General features: G+C 48.7%; 1 protein-coding gene across 7 annotated transcripts in view; it reads right to left on the reverse strand.

The window, feature by feature from the left end:
* Positions 1-10342, reverse strand: part of Serpinc1 (serpin family C member 1) — a 43525-nt gene extending 33183 nt beyond the window's left edge. For 4 of the 7 annotated variants that reach the window (XM_087194340.1, XM_087194341.1, XM_004853407.4 and 1 more), the window contains exons 1-7: positions 10135-10267; positions 9414-9587; positions 8114-8483; positions 5650-5865; positions 4485-4622; positions 3117-3507; positions 1532-1596 (exon numbers count right to left, since the gene is read on the reverse strand). In XM_087194340.1, the coding sequence (XP_087050466.1) occupies positions 1532-1596; positions 3117-3507; positions 4485-4622; positions 5650-5865; positions 8114-8483; positions 9414-9587; positions 10135-10160 (1380 nt within the window). In that variant the 5' untranslated portion in view covers positions 10161-10267. Of the gene's footprint in view, positions 1-1531; positions 1597-3116; positions 3508-4484; positions 4623-5649; positions 5866-8113; positions 8484-9413; positions 9651-10134 lie in introns of all 7 variants that reach the window. The other 3 variants (XM_021265400.2, XM_004853409.4, XM_004853412.4) reach the window with 3 other exon arrangements.
* Between the last annotated feature and the right edge of the window lie 6678 nt (positions 10343-17020).

Consider the following 17020-nt stretch of genomic DNA (forward strand, 5'->3'; position numbering starts at 1 on the left):
ACATGGTGTCACAGGAACATTTTGTACGAGCTGCTGAAAGAGAGTCTGACTCATGATCAGTGCTCCGTGGAGAGTCAGGATCCCAGATATAATAACCCCAAGCTGTTACTCAGGACCTCCCGGTTAGGAAAAGAGGGTCTCTGGCTGGCTGGCTGGAGGAGTTTTCTTGGGGAACAGACTGTGGGATTTGGACTTGGCTGATAAGCAGAACTGCCATGTGCCTGTAGAAAATATTACCTAACAACTCAGAGTATCACTGACTGGTCCTTTTTTTTTTTTTAGACGAAGTCTCGATATGTGGTTCAGGGTGACCTGGAACCCACAATGTAGCCCAGGCTGGCCTTAAACTCACAGCGATCCTCCTATCTCAGCTTCCTGAGTACAGGGTGGTCTTGGCTCTTAATGAAGCACTTTAGATCCCTGAGCTATGGAGCTGTTTTTTGTTTTGTTTTGTTTTTTCCAGTACCGGGAATCAAGTTCAGAGCCTGGCACTTGGCACCGCTAAGCTACATCCCCAGTCCTGTTTTTTGAGATAGGGTCTGGCTGTGTAGTCCAGGCTACCATCAAACGCTCTCTTTACTTATTTATTTTTGTTTGGGTTTTTTTTTGTTGTTTTTGTTTCTTTTTGTTTGCTTTTGGTACCGGGATCAAACTCGGGACCTTGCGCTTTTGAGGCAGGCGGTGGAACCACTGAGCTAAATCCCCGGCCCTGTTTGCTTGTTTTTTGAGGCAGTCTTATATCTAGTTGAGGCTGCCCTTGAACTTGTGATCCTTCCGCCTCGGCCTCCTGAGTGCTGGGATTACAGGCCTGCCCCACCATGCCTGGCTGTCAGACTCTACAACCCAGGCTGTCTTCTAACATCCTCCTGCCTTAGCCTTCCCGATGCTGGGGTCACAGACATGCGCCCCTGCACTCAGCTTTGTGGAACTGGTTAATGATGTTTTACCCTCTTCTCTGGCTCTGCCATCCCCCTTCCTTCTCCTTTACCCTCCACCCCCTCATGCTGTCTATGTCATTCTCACCCTAGAACAGCAGTTACGAATGGACTAGTGATCAGGATGCTTCGGTCTCCTGACTCCCTCCTGGTCCCCTGATCTCTCCACTTTCCTCGGAAGCAAACATTTCCCACTGAGCCTGGGCCGAAGCCATGCGTACCGGCGGCCTGCTCCGGAACCTCTCCCCCCCCCCCCCCCCCAGCCTCTTCAGTTTCCTCAGCCCAGTGAGCTTCTCTAACAGCAGCCCATCCCCTTTCCCCTCAGCCTGCCTTCCGCAAAGAACACCTACACCGGGGTTCCCAAATTGAGTACATCGAGAGCCCCAGGAGCTGTGTCCCAGCGGCCGCGGGGGCGGGGTCACCGCAGGGCGTCCGAGGAGGGCTGCAGACGAGCTGAGAGGGGCACAGGAGAGGCCGTGGCCCGTCGCTGGGCAGCCAGCTCAGAAGCTACAGACGACCTAAGACTGCTGCGTCGGACCCTAGCGAGGCAGAACAGCAGCACAGGAAGGAGAGCGGAGGGAGGTGAACTAGCTCACCTCGAGAAACGCCTTGTGGAACGCGTCTGACACGTAGAGGTCGTCCCGGCCTTCCGCCACGATACCTGCGAGGAAGACCAGGGAGGCGCTGAGAGGTGGGGGGTCTGGCTTCACCCGCGGCGGGAAGTCACTGAATTAGGACATCCTTCGGGGCCTTTCTGAGAAGCAGAAAGCAGTCTTGGAGCTTCACCTGATGATATCCCCACAGTAAATCTGTGTTGGAGAACGTGTGGATTTAATCTCCGGTTTCAGCCCTTTGGCGCCAGGGTCAGCGCGGTGCTGTGCTGTTAAAGAAAAGCCTCCCGTCCTCGCAGGGATAGCCGACGTTCCTGTCTGCCAAGAGCGCCCCATACTGGAGACCGAAACTTAGGGGTCAGTGACCCAGAGGCACCGCCCCGCCGCCATCAGGTGAAGCACCAGCAGCGCCCCTCGCGTGCTCCGGAGCGCAACACAGTCTAGAAAATTTCAGAATCAATTCTATTTCTTTGAAAAAGGGGTAACAGCGGTTACTGATACATCACAACTGAAAAACTTATAGTACAAGTTTCCTGACGTGCATTTCCTGAGTGAACCCAAATGATCATTTTTAAAAACAAAGAATTTTGACAAAGCAAAATAAAAGTTTATGGCTTTAAGTGACAAATTTTTTTAGCAACAAAAATATTGAGAACAGTGATGTCATGTGATAAATTAAAGCTGTGCTACCACATAGAAAAATTTGCTACCGTCAGTTAAGTATCATACAACTTTTCAAACTAAAGAAAATCAAAAGACTAAAAACCTGATAGTTTAATTTTAAAGAATATTGATTTCTACACGTGTCAAGAAAGGGTCAATGTAGTGCAATGGTCTGTCCTTTCCTTGTGGTGCATTTAAAAGACGGGTTTGAGAGGAGAAGAAACTTCTTTCTTGCTTCTGAAAGCAGAAGACTGACTGACTGGAGTGGGGCATAAACAGACCTTTCCAGTGTGTCCTCCACTCTGCTGTCACTGGTGCTCGTGTGCCAACCAAACCTTTACTTGAGTCATCTGTGGCAGCACTCCTTAGGGTTCAAGCCCACAGTTAAGGCTGGTCTGCTAGGTTAGAAAAGGGAGGCACTAGTGTCATTAAATTCTTTTGGACGAATCATACCAACTAAACACCATTAACTGGGAAAAAGCTGGCTGTATCTGTCCAAGTGACCCTAAAGAATACAAAGGAGCCCTTCACATGTCAGGTGAAGGGCTATTAAATGTCAGCTAGGCCCATTTTGGGAGTGTGCAGGTGTCGCCTGCTCTTAATACCTGTCTCTGCTCTGAATTCCAATCCCTCTTTGAGTTCTTCTCCACCTGGCTTCATCTCCTCAGTCAGAGTGACAGGGTGCTACTGCTGATTGGGCCCATGGAGCTAGAAGAGCAGACTATCCCTTCTGTAGCCGAGAAGACTGAGGCCTCCAAAGGGCAAGGGATTTCCACAGGTCAGCAATAGACCTGGGGTCGGAATCCAGGTGTCTTGACTTGATGCTCTTTTCTATTCTTCACCTCTTTTACTTGTGTTCAAACCACCCTGGGGGCAGCGAGAGGAAGAAGGTCCTTCCTATACTAACCTGGGAGTTTGGACTTCTCAGGATCGAACAGGTCAACTAGGCCCATGTCCTGCAGGCGCTCCTTCAAGCTGAAGCCATCCTCCACTCGGAAGCGGGGCATGTGCACCACCAGCATGGCCTCCGCCAGGTCGTCCAGCCACTCCTGCAGCACCTCTGGGGTGAGATCTCGCTCCACCTTGGCCAGGCTCTTCTCGGGTCCGGGCAGGATGAGCACCATGGTGATGTCGTCACCCTTGAAGGGCAGCTCCAGCACCTGGGTCCCTTCCGCCACGCGCCGGTACTGGAACTTGCCTTCCTGGTACATCATAGACGCGGAACACGTCTCCCCATTAGCCTTGTAGAACAGCTCCTCCCTTGTATTCTCAGGGCTGAACCTTGACTTCCACAGGCCCTGGAAGAAGAGGCCAGGTGGAGGAATCAAAAGCAAGAACAATCCATAGGAAAATATTTATTGACATGAGACATTTACATTATCTGCTTACATTAATATATACAGCTTTTAGGAGAAAAGACTAGAGGCCCATGCGTAAAATGGTTAATAAACACTATGTCAGTGTGATGGAATAACAGGTGGAGTTTGTAGTGTGTACTTTCTGTGTTTCTCAGATTTTCAGCAGTGACTATTGCCTTCATAATTAGAAAAAAATAAAATCTAAAACCAAGAGTAGCCTACAAGCTTCTTACAAGTTCTTCTTGACTTAACTCCAGTTGTTTTTTGCCAGCCTCTGCTAGGGGCTAACAGCCAACGTTCTGGGCTCTGCCTGGACTGATAGACCCAGGGAACATCCCAGGGACTCCTCCAGAAACCCTGCCAGGAAGAGGGTGAATCCTGGCTGGCTCTGAGTACCATTCCTTAGCATTCCTTCTCGCCGTCTCCTTCCCTAAAGCAGTCAAGCTGGGACGGTCTTCCGCACTCTCGGCTGTGTGAGGGGACAAGGGCTCTACTGCCCATGGTCAAATAGCAGAGCCCCTCTTTGCAAAGTCTGAGGGGAGCCTGGCACCTGGATGTTCAGACACTTCAGCAAGAGCACTTGGAGCCACTGTAGAAGCTGCTCTGGACACCAGGGAAATTCTCATCGCTGAGGGCTGTAATAGACTGTCGTTCTCTTCCAGATTTCAAAGGGAGGTAACAGGATGGCAAAAATATGTGCCAACTGTCACATATGCATGTGTGTGTGTTACCATGTATTTCTCATACATATGAGAGTTTATCACCATGCACACCTTGCAGCTGAGTCCTGAGTGTGCATACCCTGCACGTCTACCAGAACGTGCGTGGACCTCTTCTCAGATGCCCAGTGTATAAAAGAGGATGAGTTGAAGAGCAAGAGGAAGTCACCGGGGTCTCCCCAGGCCCATTCTGAGTACCTTGAAGTAAATGGTGTTGACCAGCACCAGAATGGTGAATTCGTCGATTGCTCCATTGGGAATGACATCAGTGATCCTGCCTTCTGTCTTGTTTGCTACCCATTTGTTGATGGTCTTTCTGGACAGCTCTGCATTTTCCTATGGAGAACAGAAAGCAAACCTACCCATCTGTGCTATCTGACTGACTTCTGTGTTTCCCCTGGCAGAATTTTATTTTCTTCATCATCTTTCTGCCCTTTCCACTACTTGGTTAAGAAGCCATCAATTTAACCCAAACTGAGGAAACCTCACATGTCTAATATAGAACAATGGATTTATATATAGTAAATAAATATAAGAAGGCAAAGAAGTAAGAGATAAAGGAATAGAAAGGAAAAAGGGAGATAAGTCTTGAAAAAGTAGCTAAAAGCTGGGTGTGGTGGCACATGCCTATAATCCTAGCACTCTGAAGCAGGAGGATCTCAAGCTCCAGCTCAGCCTGGGCAACTTTGCAATTTAGGGAGACCCTGTCTCAAAACATAAAAGAGCTGGAGATGTAACTCAGTGCAAAGACCGTGGGTTCAATCCCCAGTACTGGAAAAAAAAAATGTTATCTTTTCTGACTTCAGAATATCTGAACTCACAAAAGAAGAGTTTCCAAAACCATGCTCTACAGAAAGCAATGCGTGATGGCAGGGGGTAAAAGGATAGGAGGAGGAGACAAGTGCCCATGTGTTCAAATAAGTTTGAGAAATTCTGGCTGAATAGAGCAGTATATTTCTTTGTTGCAGCACTTCTCAGAACACTTAATAGCCTCGTGTGCTTCATGAATCTCCAAGAGGAGAAGACAACATGCATCATATACCAATTTTATTTGACCTCAGCAACTGTTTACATTAAATAAGTTCTCCCATAGGACCAGGATCTCCTTCCAGTGTATAGCCTTTGTTATATATCTGAACGAGGTGGGTGAAATAAAGAACTGACTTATACAACTTTGTCAGAGGAGAATTGGAATCTAAGCTGTCTGTACCATGGACTTGTGAAGTTTCCAGTAAGAATTGGTACTCCAGGTTCCAGTTTGTGGCCAGTCTTCAGCTAGCATAGCAGTGCTGCCTTTTTCTACCTCCTCACTGTCCCGGTGGACAGAAAGAACTCCTCGGTGAAAGGGGCATCTGCCACTCACCTTGAAGTCCAGGGGCTGGAGCTTGGCGCCATAAACCACCTCACTGATGTCCTGGTAGGTCTCATTGAAGGTCAGGGATTTGTCTCCAAACAGCCGGTTGGCTGATACTAACTTGGAGGACTTGTTGGCTTTTCGATAGAGTCGACAGTTGAGTTTGGCAAAGAAGAAGTGGATCTGATCAGAGGTTTTCTCGGAGATGGTATCAAACTTAAAAACCTGTGGAGGCCAAAAGAAAATGGCGGTGGGTTTGGCAGGACAGTGCGGCCCAGCCTCCAGCCAAAGCCAGCAGTCATCTGCTTTGCGCACAGTGCCCAGCGCAGCATGAATGCCTAGCTCGGACTTGAGGATGAGTAAAGGGACAGAAGAAGGGCAGGAAGCATGAAGGGAAAAGGAAAGACAGTGAGAACAGAGAGCCACCCACAGTCTCAAAAGGGCTCTAGGCCGACATGCAGATGTTTTCTTAATGGGACAGGAAAAGTCCTCTTGGTGTTGGGGACAGAGTGGGAGCCACGATCATGTCTTTCCTTAGAACAGCACTTTCCTGGCATCTACAGGGCTCAGTTGGGGCTCCAGGATACTGGCTATGGTAGGGCTAAGAAAGGAAAACAGTGATTCCCTTAGCAAGGAAATAAACAGGCCTCAAAGCAGAGTGTCTAAAAAGTCATTGGTCATGTCTAAAAAGTCATGGTCAGAGCCATGGAAGCTTCCTCCTCTCAACCACCCACCCTCACCATCAAGGAAAATAGTGAGGTTACTCTTCCCCTCCCTCCAAGCTCTGTCCCATGGTGATAAAAGGCATATCGGTTTTATCTATTCTCTGATTTTGATTTTCCTGATTTTGTCTCAGCATGCAATTTTTTAAAAACCACGATAGCTTGGTGTGGAGGTGCATGCCTGTAATCCCAGCACTGGGGAGGCTGAGGCAGGAGGATCGCCATGAGTTTGAGGCCAGCCTGAACTACATAGTGAGACCCTGCCTCACATAAACAAACAAAAGAAAAGAACCATGCTTTGACTAACAGCTTGATGCTGAGTTTCTTCCTTCTCTAGAGTCCCACCCCAGTTCTCTAATATATGACAGGGCATGGTCAGTTTGGAAATGATGTTCTGTTTCTGTTTTCTTTTATTTTTTGTTCTGCTTGGGATCAAACCCTGTGCATAACTAGGCATAGTCTACCACTGAGATATACCCTAGCTCTGTTTCAGGTCTTTTTATAGAAGGAGCCACATTTAAGCTCTTACGTGCTACAGAGATGTGTCCTGGTAAACAGAAGCATTTTAAGACCAATACCTGTTATACAAAGGTTATAGAAGGGCCTTGAGAAGGCAGTAGTAGTATGTGTTCTACGAGATTCCTAATATACATCAACAAGGAGTAATACTACATAACAGAGAAAGGACAGTGTGTTCAACAAATGGTATTGGAGAAATACACAAAAGATTTAAATTAGCAGACTAGAGAGCCCAGGAATAATTTCTAAAGCTACATATGTTTTGTGGCACGAAGGCATGGATTAGCTCATTACAGAGACTGAACAGATTGATAAAGTCCAGTGGAAACCGGCCACCAGAGGAAAGGTGAACTCTTCACATGCTTCGGTGTCTGGGACTCAGAAACACTGGGCACCACACTCAAGGGTCTTGTGCCTCCCTATAGTTTATCTCTGCTTCCAAAGGGAGACTCAACCTGAAGAGAGCTAACTGGGAACTCAAGTTAAAGGCAGACTAAAGGATCTAGTGTGTCCACTGGTGACTTATTATAGCGGTATCAGTGGTGAATTAACTTGTGTCATTTCTTCTTGTCCTGCCTTCCTTCCTAGCAAAACAAGGAAAAGAATCAATCCTTATCTGAAGCGATCAATACCTTCCTGAGGATCCTTTTGGCTTCCCTGGAACCCAGGTCTCAAAATACAGTCCTCACATCTTTATCCACAAGAGCCCGCGTGCCAGGTCCGCAGGATGGTAAACTGCCCTCCCCTACCTGGCAGGAAGTGGGAGTCTCCACTGCTTAGCACACTACCTGGACAGGCATAGTTCTGACTAGGTAAACACAAACATAAGTGAAGTGATTGAATGACTGAATAAATACATAAATGAGAGAATGACTAGAAAGGAAAGTTGTAAGGCCTTAAGGCCTTCCCGCATTTGAAAACCTAGAAGAGGAAACTCAGATTTGCAAAATTTAGACATCCAGGTAGTAATTCCTTTCCTATTAAATAAAAAGTTTTTCAAGGACCAGGGATTTAGTTCAGTGGTTCTGGCGCCTGCCACGCAAGCACAAGGTCCTGAGTTCGATCCCCGGTACCAAACAAAAGTCTTTCAAAAGGAATCAGAACACAGGAAGTAGTGACTCAGAGGGAACCACACCCCACAGTGCACTCCCTGAGACAGCGTTGGTTTAGGAGTCCCAGGAGGAGTCCTAGGAGGTGCTTCCCTCGAGGGGAGCGGGGGCGCTGGACTCTACCTCCATCAGCTGCTTGAGGGTGTCATTACAGGCACCCAGCTTGGTCATTGCAAAAGCTGTGGAGATACTCAAGGGCGACAGGAAGATGTTGTCATTGTCGTTCTTAGAGTCTGCCAGGTGCTGGTAGAAAGTGGTGGCAAAGCGGGAATTGGCCTTGGATAGTTCCCAGACCCGGCGGTTGGTGGCCTCAGGGATCTTCTTCTCTGAGGCCTCATCCTCAGTTGCTTTCTTCTCTGGGAAGCGATAAATGCACATGGGATTCACAGGGATGTCCCTCGGCTTCGCCACGCAGATGTCCTCCACAGGGTTCCCTTGACAGGCCACACTGCCCCAGAGGCCAATGAGCAGCACGGAGAGAAGAGAAACCTTCCTACAGGGGACAGAACACTGGGGTAAGTGACACCAAAGGCCCTGGTCTCTCAGGAAAGCACAAGATGGCAGCCCAGCTGCTGAGGGCCGAGGGCCAAGCCTTGGAACCAAGCACAAGAACCCAGGACAAGGCTAGGCCTGGACTTCTTGCCAGAGGTTAGCCCCGCTTTGCCTGGACAGTCTTGCTGGGCTTGCAACTGAGTGCTGTTTGTTAGCATGCTCAAGATTACTGCGCTTGGGCTGAGGATTTAGCTCAATGGCATTACGTGCCTGCCTCAAAAGCACAAGGTCCTGAGTTCGATCCCCTGTACCACACACACAAAAAAAAGATTACTGCATTCAAGGCCCCATGCTAGGAGAGATAAAGAATGTACAGCTTCTAGTTGGTGAGGGGGAGCTATCTGGACAGGAGAGAACCTTAGTGCCCAGTGAAGTTAGGGCAGCAAGGGGAGCCAGGCAGAAGCTGTTTAGGGAAACCCTCACAGATGGTTGGAGTTCAACCTGGACCTTGAAGGCTGGGAAGGATTTTGAACAAGGGTAAGAACGAATGCATGAAGCAGACATCTATGTGCGGAAGACCCCCAGACTGCTAGCTCCAGCCCTAACCTTCCACAGAGCTCCAGACTCTGCTGGACAATTCCACCAGAAGTCCCACACTGTGACCCGGTCCAGGTCCCTCCTGCCTTTCCTCCTGTGGCCTTCAGCTCAATGACCAGGACCTGCATTTCCCCTGACATCCAGTCCAGAAACCTGGGAGTCACTCTGGGTTCCTCCCTCTGCCCCCCCTCATTCAGTCAGACTTCAGGTACAATCCCTTGCCCTCTCACCAGCTACTTCCACTGCCTTAATTCAGTCCCTTGTCCTTTTATGTTGCCTGAAATGTGTAATAGCTTCCAACAAGGGGTCATTAAATGTAAATGAAGGTAATCACTTTTTAGAAAATGTGACAGGGAAGCAGGTGTGCTGGCACAGGCCTGTAGTCCCAATGCTCTGGTAGGTGAAGGAGAGAGAGAATGAATCGTGGTGTCCACCACTCATCTCAGTTGTCTTCTGTTTCCTGCACATTTGGAACCATGAATGGAAGTGAGAGGAAGGCGCTGGAGCTCTGTTAAGCACAAGAAGAGCCATGATGATGGATCCACCACCTCACTTCCAGCCCCGTGTCAACCTAGATCAAGAGAGAAATGTGCGTGGTCTTGGGGCAAGGAGGGAGTCTTCCCGATAAAAGGGAACACGGCTCTGATATTTAATGGAAGCTCACTGGGCAGGGGGCGACCCAGTGAAAGGAGGAATAAAAAGGGAGTTAGGAGGTCCTTGTGGATTCCATTCGCCCACTTTTCCATCTGTGGCAGGCTCCTCCAGTGTCCTCTAGATTGCCAAGAGTGCTAGCCATCAGTGTGGCACCTTCACCCAAAGGAAGATGTCCCCAGTTCCTTGGGCTAAGAACCCAAGGTGTGGTTTAGGGAAAGACCTTACCCCAAGAGGGGTGTGGGAGGGAGGCACTCAGAATGACGTCTTCCAAACAGCTTTATTACTATAGCTACCAGGGAGAGGACCTGGTCTCCTCAAAGGTGTCGGAGGTCATCCTCGTGAGTTCTTTAAAGGTCAGAGAAGCCAGCAAGAGCATGTGAAGGGAAAGTTCACCCCCTTACCTTCTCCCCAAAGCACTGGAATACATGGTCGCTAATCTTCCACGGGGCTGGGCAGGTGGAGGTAGTGTGGTCTGAGGCAATCCCTCTGAAACTGGTTCCTTTCTCTAAATCAGACTGAGGTTCCAGAGGCCGGAGTGGGGGATGGAGCTGGTCAGGAGGGTAGGGCTGAGGTCAAAGGCTGATGACCACTTCCCAGGGTTAAGCAAAGTGTAGAGCCCCGTGTTACTCAATGAGTAGAGAAGTTAAAGTTCAGTCAGGCCTTGGGAAAGCATGGCCCACCTCTCTTATCCACAGTCCGTCATTCTCCTCTTCACTTTACAGAAAAGGAAAAAGAGAACATGTGATGAGCTCAAACTTGCTTAGGAAATAACTGACTTAGGAGAATATTTAGGACTTTCCGCCCCCCTGGTTAATCCCATCAGGAAGTAGAAATACTGTAGGTGAATATAAGTAGACAAGTTAAATGTATAGAAACTTCTATACCTTCTAGCTCTTCAGTTCAATCCCCTCTCACCCCACCCCCCATAGTTTTCTTTATGGAGAGAGAGAGAGAGAGATAAAGACAGAGACAGACAGAGAGACAGACTATGAGACTACTATTTACTCAGGGGGAAGGAGGAACAAGCTGCTACCTTCAGGATTCTGGGAGCTGAGGTGTCCCAGGCCCAGACCTAGGTACACCACAGTGGTCACAACTATGGCTCACAAATGGACCATTCCCCTTTCATCCAGGAAGTGTCGGGAGGCGACACAAGAGCAGAGTTCGTGCCAAGGGAACGCTAAGGGAAAGGAGCTGGCTGGGAAATACTTAGCCGATTCTACTGGGGGATTAGGAGATGGAGTATGGGGCAGGTGAAAAACATACATGCAACTGCTTATTTATTTATGTGCTAGGAATCAAACCCAGGGAGGGCCTTGTAAATGTTAGGCCAGTGCTTACTACTGAGGTATATCCCAAACACTTCAGTGTTCACAGGATACATATGCCATCTTCTGTATGACTAAGGATTCAGAAGTTGTTACTGCAACTGTCAGAATTTTAGAGTTCTTTACTCACTAGTAGGAAATCCTCTGGACTGACCCACGTCTAAGTTCTTGGTGGTTCAGTGGGATACTGCAAGGACCCCCGTGTGCAGTGTGAACAAGCTCCAAGAATTGTTCCAAAGGATCCCAGAATGCTCAGAGGCTCGTGGGCACCCTTACTGAAAGGCAGTAAGTGGAGCCTGATGTGGTGGGACACACTTGTAATCACAGCACTCAGGAGGCTGAGGCAGGAGGATTGCAGGGAACTCAAGACCAGCCTGTACTACACAGCAAGAGCTTGTCTCAAAATACAAACAAAACAAAACAAAAACACAAGAGCATGATAGTGAGGGGTGAGGTGGAAAAGTATGGCAATAATGAAACAGAAGATTAGGGCATGGCAAAGCTGGCAGGGATGTAGGCCTGACCTGTTAATTACAAGATCCCAGAACACATGAGAACAGTTCCCAAAGCCATGCACACGGACTTCTCAGGAGAACTCGAGCAGGTTCTCGATAGGATGGCCTAAATCTGATGTCAGCTGGAGGCGTGGGATCCCAGCACTGCCTCTCAGGGCCCGGATGTAGTCCTTTCAGTTTCCTCAAGATTTGGACAACAAATAAGGACACACAAGGAGCCCCTATCAGGACTTTCCTCACGTAGCCCACCCAGCTTCCTCCAGAGTGTCCTTTTATCTTGCTTTTTTCTCTTTTATTTGGCCCAAGCTCACTTTGCACAGCCAGTTTCTCCCCCACTCTATACTTTCTCATTAAACTTGGCCACTGCTTTTTGCTCGTTTTGTGCAGTTCTTTGCTTGAGATGAGAAGAACCTGGAATCCAACTCCAGAGGGAGAGGCGGGGTAAGGTTCAGTTGGCGAGCCACTTTTAGAAGGAGCTACCCAATAACCTAAAGACTTGTCAACATCCAGAGCTTTGCTTATGCTAGGTAAAGGCTGCCACTAAGCTACAGCTCTGCCTGTCTTCCCTTTTTTTTTTTGGTACTGGGGATCGAACTCAGGACCTTGCACTTGTAAGGCAGGCGCGGTGCCACTGAGCTACATCCCTGGCTGTGTTTTCCCTTTCTGAACAAGCCAGGTATCACCTTGACTTGATGAGCAACGAGGCCATCGGTGATGTGTGACAGCAGCTTGGGAGAGGGGTCCCAGGGCAAGGTGAAGGCAATGGCAGCATCAGAGGAACCACAGCCAGGAGTGCACGCCTGTGATCCCAGCGCTCTGGGAGGCTAAGGCAGGAAGGTCGAAAGTTTGAACCCAGCCCAGGCAATTTAGGGATTTAGTGAGAATCTAAAGATCTAAAGATTGAAAAAAGGGCCAGCGATATAGCTCAGTGCAAAGGCCCTGGGCTCGATCCCCAGTGCAGCAAAGAGGAACTGCAGGCTGAGCTCCCAGCTGGTGACGATGAAAGAAGCCCACTCCAGTATCTGCAGATGCAGGAGAGTGTGTAGGGGCCCTGCCTGGTCAACTAATCTCTGTTGGCTGTGTAGCATCCCATTGTCTATCATTTGAGCGTTACTCTCCTGTTAGATATTAGCTTAGGTCAAATCTAAACATCTCAGGATGGTAATGCTAGGTTCCATTTTAAAGCACTGTATTCCAGGATCTACTCTTGAGTGCTTTAGACGCCATCTTACAAGTCTCTCATCAGCTCTGCCAGGAAGATATCACTGTCCCAGCTAGAAGAGAAAGGCGATTTTACACTGTTTAAGTACTTGCCCCAAATCACAGCATAAGCAGAGTGAGATTGAAAGGCCTGTGTAGCCTTCTCACGGCCGTGTCCCCACATGAGAGCTATGAAGGAAACACCCACGGCTTCCCAGGCTAAAATCACAGGGCTGACTGTCCCTCCTTTCTATTTCTCTGCAGTGCTCAGGATGGAACCCAGGGGAGCTCTGCCCCTAAACTACATCCCTAGCCCTTTTTTAAATTTATATTGAGACAGGGTCTCACTATGTAGCCCAGGATGGACTGGAATTTGTGATCCTGCCTCAGCCTCCCCATTGGCTGGGTCTGCAGGCGTGTATAGCACGGCCGGCTAATTGTTGTTCTCCTCCGGATAGTCTCTTTCAGGTTTGATCGAAATTCTCTCAAAATCCAGGCCCCAGAAATGAAACCTGGGGCTACCACCTTTTTCTTTGGCTGTCCATATTTCTCCCCCCACCTCTCTGACAGGATCTTGATTTGTCATTCAGGCTGGCCTTGAACTATGTAGTCCAGGCAGGCCTCAAACTCTAGACAATCCTCCTGCCTCAGCCTCCTGTGTGCTGGGATTACAGGACTGTGCCACCACACCTAGCTGACTATCCAAATTTAGGACCGTATATATTTGTCTCTGACACACATTCCAGATGAGCACATCCTAGGCATTCAACATACTAGCTCTTCCTTTTTCAGTAGCTAAGTCTTCACGATTCACATGATGAAAATGAGGCTGGTCCTGGCCCTGAAATTCAGCCCAGGTAGCCCCTATTCTCATCTTAGGCCTAGCACTGTCTGTGTGTGTCTGAGACAGTTTTGCTACGTAGTTCAGGTCAGTCTTGAACTTACAGTGTACACCAGGCTGGCCTCGAACTCACAGTGATGCCCCTGCCTCAGCCTCCCAAATGCTGGGATCACAGGCATGTACCACCATGCCTGGCTCACCCTCTGGATTTTAGGATTTCCAAGATCAGCAGTTCCTTCCCCCAGCCCCACCCCCAACCTAGCAGTATCTTGCGCAGTCAGCGGGTCCCACCTGGTGCCCATCCTGGGTGTCCCTTCTCCCAGCCCCCAGGGTAAGACTGCGGTTGGGCCCAGTTCTTCCCATGGCTACTGAGTAACTCAAGAATGAACCCTTCCATGGAAATCTGGCAAGAAATCTAGCACAAAAAATCTCCACCTCCCCTGGGTTTCCAGATTATTAGGCAATGGTAGTATTTTCATTAAGGTGAGATAAAGTTAATAAAAATAAATCCTGCATCATTATTTGGCAGCTTTTAGCTGAGTCTCAAAATGTCACACTGGAATTTGCCCTAATCCTCACAAAAGTTAGAAAGTTCAGTTTGGTTTCAGGGAAATCAAAACAGCAAATATTTATTGAACATGCCCAGGGCACACACCGCTGCACCTTGAGTATCCCAGGTACTCAATAAACTTTTGTGTTTGTGTCTGAAGAAATTCATGTGCTGGCCTCCTGACAAGGCCCTCCACCCCCTTTTCTTCCTTCTTCCCGCCCCTCTCCCCAGAAGATGTCTTTGGACAGGGTGAGGTTTAGCTATTGTGCCAGTGTGAGTTTGCTATCCTGGGCTGGGGATTTAGCTCAGTGGTGCCGCCAACTGCCTTGCAAGCGAAAGGTTCTGAGTTGGATCCCTGGTACTAAAAAACAAACAAAAGCCATGTCCCCTCTTCTGGGACATTCGTTAGGAGCTACCTTGTGATGAAGGAATCAGGATGAGCAGGGCCATTCTCCGCCCATCACACTGGCTTCACCTGTCTCATCATTTGCCTGCACACTAGAGCTTCTCATCCTCCCTTTCATTTTGCAGTACTTGGAACTGAACTCTGGGCCTTCACATTGAGCTACATCCTCAGCCCTTTTTAATCTTTAGAGACAGAATCTCTCATTAAGTCACTGAGTTGCCCAGGTTGTGCTCCAACTTGTGATCCTCCTGCCTCAGCCTCCAGAGTGCTGGGATTACAGGCGTGTGCCACCCCTTCCAGGTACATCCCACTCTATCTCTGGGGCTGACTTTCTCTCCCCAACAGGCCACCTCTCCGTATTCCAAGCTGGCCTCAAATTCACCATCCTCCTGAGTGCTGAGTGTAGGCATGTGCCACCACACCCAGCTGCAGCACCTTGCTCTCTTCATTAACAGCATAGTTTATCTTTCCCCTCTGTTTTTGGTCTTTTTCAAGACTGGGTCTCTCTATGTAGTTCAGGGTGGCTTTCAACTATGTAGACAAGACTTGCCCCAAACTTGCTTCAATCCTCCTGCCTCAGCCTCCTGAGTGCTGGGATTACAGTTGTGCATTATCATGCTCAGCTACCTTTTTCCTTACTGTGAAGTTACAGTTGCCATCTCATTCCCTCAGGCTGCTGGCACCCCTGTGCCACTATTTTTCTGAGACAAAGTTGCCAAAGTTGGTTTTGAACTCCTGAGCTCGTGACCCCCACCCCCAACCCAAGCTCCCAAGGGCCTGGGACTGCAGAGGTGCCACTGTCTGACTAGGTCATGCTTCAAATGTGTCCCAAATGCAAAGTTAAGATTGTGGAGTGAGGTAAGCAAACCAATGGGCTATTAATCGAGAGAGACCTTACCTCCTTTGAACAGAAACTGGCCAAGAGCACTTGGAAGGCTGAGCAAGACAGAACTGGACAGGGTCAAAGCTCATTGCTTGTACATTAGCTCAGAAGTTGGAGGTGTTGAAAGAAAAATAAGGGATGGGGAAAGCAGAGTGCAGAGGCAAAGGTAGTGGGAGAAAGTTCCCTAGGAAGAAAAACACATTTAAATAGCTGCCTGGAGAAAGTCGCAACAGTTTGGACAAAATTAGAAGCAACAGAAAGAAACTTGCCAAAGCTAGGGCCAAGAGTTTGTTTTTTGGAGGAAGGATCTTGCTATGTAGCTCAGGTTGTCCCTGAACTTGCAATCTTCCTGCTTTAGCCTCCTGAGAACTAGGATTACAAGAGGCACATGCCATCACACCCAACTAAGAGTTGACACGTGCAGACCAGTGATGTGTCTGGTGCTTCCTGCCCATGTCTTCCAGAGCTGATTCTAGCAAAACTGGCTTAGTCCATCCAAGGAGTGAAGAGAGGAGGATCTGGGAATGAATGCAGCAAACCAATTCTCACCTCACTGGCACCTACGGTTGGCTTGAGGCCCTTCCCAAATGGTCTGTGCTGAAAACAGACTCTGCCTGGGGATAGGGTGTTCTAACTTCCCAGAAACTGTGGCTTCAAGGATGGTACCCTGGGTGGCTATGGCCAAGTCAGCTGACCAGGGAAAGGTGCTAGAGGCCAGATCCCTGCGCTGCACACGGGGGCAGGAGCAACAGGTCAGCCCACAGGTCTAGGTGTTTGCCAGGTTCCCTGACTTGTTGGAGCAGAGAAGGCCCAGCTGTAGAACAGGGCCAAGCACAGAGACTCAGGAAAAGTAGAGGGCACCTTTAGGTAACAACCTGAGCACTTTTGGATTTGGGGGGACAAGAGGGTGTTGATGAGCTAAGATAACTAAGTTTTCCTTGTAACTGAATATTTTCAAGTGGTTCGGTACCCTCCACATCATTTTCCTCCTTTAAACTGATGGTGCAGGAAGTGACATAGTGTTTGCTTAAGGAGACCAAGGAGAAGCAGCTGACTTGCTCACCAACCATGGACGTGCATGTTCAGTAGTGATCATCACGCTGTGACACCTGTCCTCACATTACCATGATTACCTAGTCTCAGGAGTCCCCACCCTTCGCATCCCACTGTCGGGGCACAGGGAGTAATCATTTCTTCTCAGTCTACTGCAACAAACCCCTAACTGGAGTTTTGGTCTCAGGCCCCATTCCACTTCAAACCAGAATAATCACATCACCCCCACCCCTCACTCCACTCCAGCTTCAGATCTTTTCTGGCTTTTAATTGCTAAGGGATTGCACAGTGACTCAAAATGGCATAGAAAGATTTCAACCTAACTTTTTTTTGAGAGGGTCTCTATATGTGGCTCAGGCTGGCGTCACACTTGCAGTGATCCTCCTGCCTCACTGGAGAGCGCTCAGTGCTGTCACTTAGGCTGTGCACCACCACTTTACCTTTCGCCTCCAGTGTCAATTATGTCTTCCACGTTACTCACGTCACTAAAATTAAGGTCTCTGATATGCAG

Source organism: Heterocephalus glaber, unplaced genomic scaffold, assembly GCF_053883595.1.
Source record: "Heterocephalus glaber isolate CG9 unplaced genomic scaffold, H.glaber_assembly_v1.0 deba00001600, whole genome shotgun sequence".
Lineage (NCBI taxonomy): Eukaryota > Metazoa > Chordata > Mammalia > Rodentia > Bathyergidae > Heterocephalus > Heterocephalus glaber.